Source organism: Sphaerodactylus townsendi, linkage group LG01 (assembly GCF_021028975.2).
Source record: "Sphaerodactylus townsendi isolate TG3544 linkage group LG01, MPM_Stown_v2.3, whole genome shotgun sequence".
Lineage (NCBI taxonomy): Eukaryota > Metazoa > Chordata > Lepidosauria > Squamata > Sphaerodactylidae > Sphaerodactylus > Sphaerodactylus townsendi.
Genome location: NC_059425.1, coordinates 153,599,204 through 153,605,203, shown reverse-complemented (window position 1 = coordinate 153,605,203; position 6,000 = coordinate 153,599,204). Strand labels below are relative to the sequence as shown.

Below are 6,000 nucleotides of genomic sequence, written 5' to 3'. Positions count from 1 at the left end.
TGAGCAGACAGTTGAGGGATGTCTAAAAATATTTCCCCTTGAAAAGTGAGACTTTTTTTAAAAAAAAAGCTCTGTATAGAATAAGTTGAAAACATAGAGAGTTCCTGCCTTGGTACAAAAGGAGGAGGGAAAACTCAGTCAAAGAAAGTCTGCAAGCTCCACTTAATTATAGTGCTGTGTGTTTCGAATATATAAGTAAGACTGCAATGTAAAGCAAGCTTTAAAGCAAATGAGAAAAAATTATGTGTTGGCTGCAGGAAAAAAGACATTGTGGATGACTTGTTTGTATGTACTCCAACCACCATATGAGATGTTAAATAAAATCCCCATTAAATCACCATTCCATAAAGCATTCTAGTGGGCCCAGGCCTCTGTGCAAGCAACTTAATTCCACATTGTCTAATTTTTTTTTCTTAGCAACAGTTTAGCATCAGCTGTGCCACAGCTTAGAGCTTGTAAACATAGTGGGAAGAAGCAGCATCATTAGTGGCAGAATGTTTATCTTCTTGTTGCTTTTCCAGGCTGTGAATAATATCTTGAGTTCACCGTGCCAAGTGGAATGAACTGCAAGGATTCTGCTTCCCTGCAACATAAATGGTTGCTGAAGGTGACTACATTGTTAGGGAACCTGTTGATGTGCTAATGATGCTCCTGTGTCTTCTTTATTACATGAAACTGAACATATCCATGTTGTTGGTAACCTTGTGAAATATTATCAAATAAAAAATATGTACAAACAAATCTGTGAAAGTTTTGGGGATTTTCTTTATTTCTTTTCCCTATTTTATGGCAGTTGTTCAGGGGCCCATGGAGACCAGTCAGCACTTGACATTTGAAGAAATACTGCTGCAGGTCAACATTTCACCGTTTAGTTAAATTCGGCTTACTGTGTTAATGAATGACAAGATTAATTTGAAAAAACAATATCCCCACACAATGCATAAGATGTACATTCCTTTAAATAAATAAAAAACAAAACTGGTTTTCGATTTAAATATATTTTTATTAAGTATTAAAATAGAACAAAACCCCCAGAACAGCACCAGCTATTTAATGGTATCTTCTGGATTCCGCATAGGGTTGCCAAATGCTGGGTCTGGGAAATACCTGAAGATTTTGGGTGAGGTTTGGAGAAGTGGGGGGAACTTTAGTGGAGTATAATGCCATAGAGTCCAACTTCCTAAGTGGCCATTTTGGGGGCCTTCTGTGACACCAGTACAATACTTGGTACAATAGTCTACCAATACTTGGTAGAATACTTGGTTAGACATATTTTTTGTAGAGTGAAGGGAGTTTTGACTGTGTGTAGCCTGTGTTGTGGTAAAGCCAGTTTATGATACAGTCCTACGTAGCTTTACTCCAGTCTCCAGATTGGAGTAACTTGCACATGATTGTAAGAGAAGATAAATGTGTTTAGATGGGGGCAGCGGCATAACTGCCTAAAATGGTGTCTGGGGCAAGCACAACAGCTTGTCCTACTTTGGGCGCCACTTGGGCAGGTCATGTGCGGGTTGCATTGCCAGCTGCCCCTCTCACAACTGCACCCCCACTCAAACTCCAGGTAGAGTTTTGGAGCAGGGGTGCAGTAGAATGTTGAGCTGGCCCGCCCCAAATTCCACCTGGTGTTCAGAGTAGGGCAGGCCTATTTGATGCTGGCCTTGACCAAGCCACACTGAGCCTAGGACTGGACTGAGCAGTTGAACTGTCGGCTCCAGCTTTATACTGTTAGTTCTACCCACCAAGTCACCTCCAGTCAAGTGGAGCTTAGGGGCAGGTATAGTTCAGGGCAAGGTAAGCTAGCATTGGCCTGTTCAGCGTTCAGCTGTGCCCCCTGCTTCTGAACTCTACATGGTGTTTGGGAGCAGGGGCGCAGTGACAATGGAGCATCACCCATATGACCTGGCCAAATGGCACCCCGGGGCACCAGTCCTCTCGCACCCCCTCATTGTGCTACTGGATGGGGGTAACTGTGCCCAAGATTTCACTTTAAATCCCTTTGCTTGGCTTGCTAAAGTACCCAGTTTCTAAATTTTGTTTGTATTATAAACATAAAACTATATGTAAGCTACTTTATTGTTTAAGGAAACTCTCACCCTGCCCAATTATCTTCTGCTTGAAAATGACATATTTAATATGCTATTTTCAGCCTTTGGATTGAAAGCGTTAGTTACTATCTTTTTGGCTCTGTTTCACATTTTCTCAAAGCCCAACTAACCACCCTAATGTTCACATTTGTAACTTAGGAGAAGTCTGAAGATAGCCATTAGATCTCTGTGTGGATCCAAAACATGTGTTTCGTATGTCAGGATGCGTTAACATGGAGGTTATGCAATCAAAATGGCAGAGCAGAGCTCTGAGTTGTGCAGTCAAGAAGATCATTAATTTAAATCTGATCATCAAGGGCAAGAGTTTGTTTTTACTATATGGGTGCACCCTGTCTGGCTTTCATTTCAAAGTTTTGCTTTAAAATGAAGGGCCTAATATTTCACTTGGACGTTTTTATACTATTTGAACAGAAGCTGCACTGATGGATTTTCTGAATCACAATTGGATCTTTATATATATATTTTTCTATTGTGCACCTCTGCTGGGAATTTAGTTTATTTTAGTTTATACTCATGGTTGACTTCTTCAGGAAAATGATTTCATAGTCTACTGCAGCCATGAAGTTCTTTTAACCAGACAGAGGCCCTAGAGCCTTGACTATGAACCTAGAACTGCAGTGTACATTTATTTCTTGAATATATTCACTTTCCTTAATCCTGACTGTTTTTCAGTGTGATGCAGAGGTGTTCTTTCATAGCATACGGTAGTCAATACCATTTGGATCTATTTATTTATTTATTATTTGTCCTTAGTACTTTTTGTGACCAGCTAATTCACGTATCCAGTGACTATGTCTGCCCCTTTCATCCTGTTATTTAGAACCTAGCATGAATCTATGAAGGTTTTATTGCTGAATGAATCCTATTTTCAGTCATTAGAGTAAAAGCTGAGTGGAGCCTTTGGTGTACAGCTGCGTTCCGAGCGGAAGTGGAAGTTGGAGATTAAAGCTAATCACTGCCATTGTCCTGATAGAGCAGAAATGACTCATTAATTGAACATATCTCTTGTCCTGTCATGGAGAGAAGATGAGACCACATTTTAAAACCATTTGATCCTTTCATTGAAGATTTGATGGTAAACAAGAGCAGGGGGGAACGGAGACGGGACTCAAGTCTACTTGATTTCCCCCTTGACAATGCAGCACCGTACAGTGTCACAGTAATGGCAATAATGTTCTAAGAACATTTCTGAAGGCACATGCATCATATTTTGTACCAAACCTTCTTACATTATCTGTAATATACTATTGACTTTTCCTATTTGAAGAGTATTTTGCTGAACCGATGTGAATGTTCTTATAATTGCATACGTGTATGTTCTGATAATTGCTCAAGTGCTTAATGTATGCAGATTTTTTATTTCATCATATAGTGTAATGCTGTTTTGTAACAGTGTTGAGTAACCATTACCCATCTTTAAACACCTTGCTCACCTGACAGAAGTTCTTGCAAATACCTAATTTCACAGGTTATACAGATTATTTTCTGGACTTAATAAATAATATTGATGGTAACTTCAATTATATTTAAAAGAGGAATGATATTGAAGATTGTACCTTTTTTTTTCATTTTGCCCTGCTTCCAAGGAGCACAGAATAGTGGATATTGTTTTCTTTGATGTCTCTGCATCCCAATGATGGTGGAAGGGAAGATTCAGAATGGATCCTCTATTCAGAATTTTCTAGATTTAGGCTTTTATGTATGAAACTTTCCTCCTTTTTGAGCTTGTTGTACATGCCCAAGGGAAAGGAGTTACGTCTTGCCACTTAATTTCCTTGTGGCTCCTACAGCAGCAGTATTGATGAGAACGTTGTCCTCAAAGAACTGTGAACCTCAGGTGGTTACATCTTTTCTTTTTTGTCTTCAAATCTTTCCTCAGTATTTTCCTCTTTCACTCATCCTTGACCCTTTTCACCACGGTGAATGTTTTAGAGGAATTTCCCCCCACTGTATGTGATTGGATAGACTGTTTTCAATAGGTGTCAATAGTGTGAGAGTAGATTATGCCCATCTGTGGAGGGTAATAAAAACCTGTTTTGCTTGGGAGAAGAGCTCAGCATAAGAATTCATGCCCATTCATTATATTTACAAAAGACAGCTATCAGAACCATTATCCTTTCAGATGTACTCCTTCCACATCCTCACCTGGAGGCATCTGTTGTCAAAATAAACTGGGCAGATGTATTGTCAAAGGCTTTCATGGCCAGAATCAACTGACTGTTGTGGGCTTTCCAAGCTGTGTGGCTGTGGTCTGCAGTTTTTGCTTGTAACCTTGTGCCCACATCTATGTCTGGCATCTTCAGAGGATATGTTTCTATGCCCTAGAGAGCAGAGGCGTAGCTACCATGGGGACATCCGGGGACAAGTGCCCCGGGCGCCACCTTGTGGTGGGCGCAAAAATTGCAGGTTCGTTAGTGGCTTTTTCTATTTTTCAGGGTTTTTCCCATTTTGTGGCCTGCAGGGGGCGCAGTTTTTAGGCTAGCAGCTGTTAACCTCAAACTTTCCAGGACTATTGTCAGGTGACTCTCCTGATGATACCAGCCAAGTTTGGTGCAGTTTGGTTCAGGGGGTCCAAAGCTATGGACCCCCCAAAATGGGTGACCCCATACTCCATTATTTCCAATGGGAGCTAATAGTAACTTGAGGGGCTACCATTTTGAGGTGGTCCACTTAACTTTGGATCCCCTGAATCAAACTTTCACTAAACCCTAGGGTGTGGTATCATAAGGATAGTCTCCTGCTGATACCACCCAGTCGGTGCAGTTTGGTTCAGGGGGTCCAAAGTTATGGGACCCCCCAAAAGGAGTGCTCCATCCTCCATTGTTTCCAATGGGAGGCTAATGGTAGATGGGGCTACCCTTTGAGGTGGGTCCATAACTTTGGGGCTTCCTGGAACCAAACTTCTCACTAAAACCTGGGTGGTTTACAATCAGGAGAGTCTTCTGAAGATAGCCTAAAAGTTTCTGGTACTGTTAGCTTAAACATTGCCTCCCCTGACAGGCACCCTCAAATCCTTTCCCCAGGTTCTCTACTTTAAATCCAACCTCCTTTGGAGGTGGATTTAAAGGAAGAATCTGGGCTCTCTAGATTAAAAAAAACATTGGGAAAAAGTATTGCTGAAGGCTTTCAAAAACCAGATTCAACCTGGTAGTTGTGAGTTTTACAGGCTGTGGTCTGATAGATCTTGTTCCCCTGGAACATTTCGCCTGCAACTGTGGCTGGCATCTTCAGAAGTGTATCACAGAGAGAAGTCTGTTATAAGAGAAGGCTGGACACAGTGTATAATAGACTTCTCTCTGTGATACACCTCTGAAAATACTCAGCCACAGATGCAGGTAGAAACATTAAGAGACAAGATACACCAGACCACGGCACACACAGCCCAGAAAACTCGACAATAACCAATATTGAAAAAATGATGCTGTTTGGGGTGGGGAATCTACCCCGAAAAAGCATCACTTTTAATGTTGTTTAAAGTAGCGAGCCCAGAGTATCCCCTTAAGGTGGATTTAAAGGTGAGAATCTGGGCTCTGTAGTTTAAACAACATTAAAAGTGATGCTGTTTCAGGGTGGATTCCCCGCCTTCAAAAAATAGCATCACTTTCAATGTGTTGTTCGCTAAAACTAGGGATATGCCCTGGGTGTGTTCAGATTTGTGTGTTGGGCCATGTTCTATAATGCAATGGTGACTTTGAGATGAACTGGTGCAAAAATGTTGTTTGGTCGTGGTGGGGGAGGGATGCTGCCCAAATGGGGGGGGGGGGGGCGCAAAACTCAGATTTTGCCCCGGGCTCCATTTACCCTAGCTACACCCCTGCTAGAGAGAAACACATCTTACCATGATATGCCTCTGGAGATGCCAGCCATAGATGTGGGCAAAACGTAATGAACAAAA

The 6,000-nt window shown here is 41.5% G+C and overlaps 1 protein-coding gene across 2 annotated transcripts in view; it reads left to right on the top strand.

Moving 5' to 3' along the window:
- The first annotated feature begins 553 nt into the window (after positions 1–553).
- The window catches only part of DLGAP2 (DLG associated protein 2), a 164,929-nt gene continuing 159,482 nt past the window's right edge, over positions 554–6,000 (top strand). For both annotated transcript variants that reach the window (XM_048497715.1, XM_048497706.1), the window contains exon 1: positions 554–607. In XM_048497715.1, the coding sequence (XP_048353672.1) occupies positions 595–607 (13 nt within the window). In that variant the 5' untranslated portion in view covers positions 554–594. The remainder of the gene's footprint in view (positions 608–6,000) is intronic.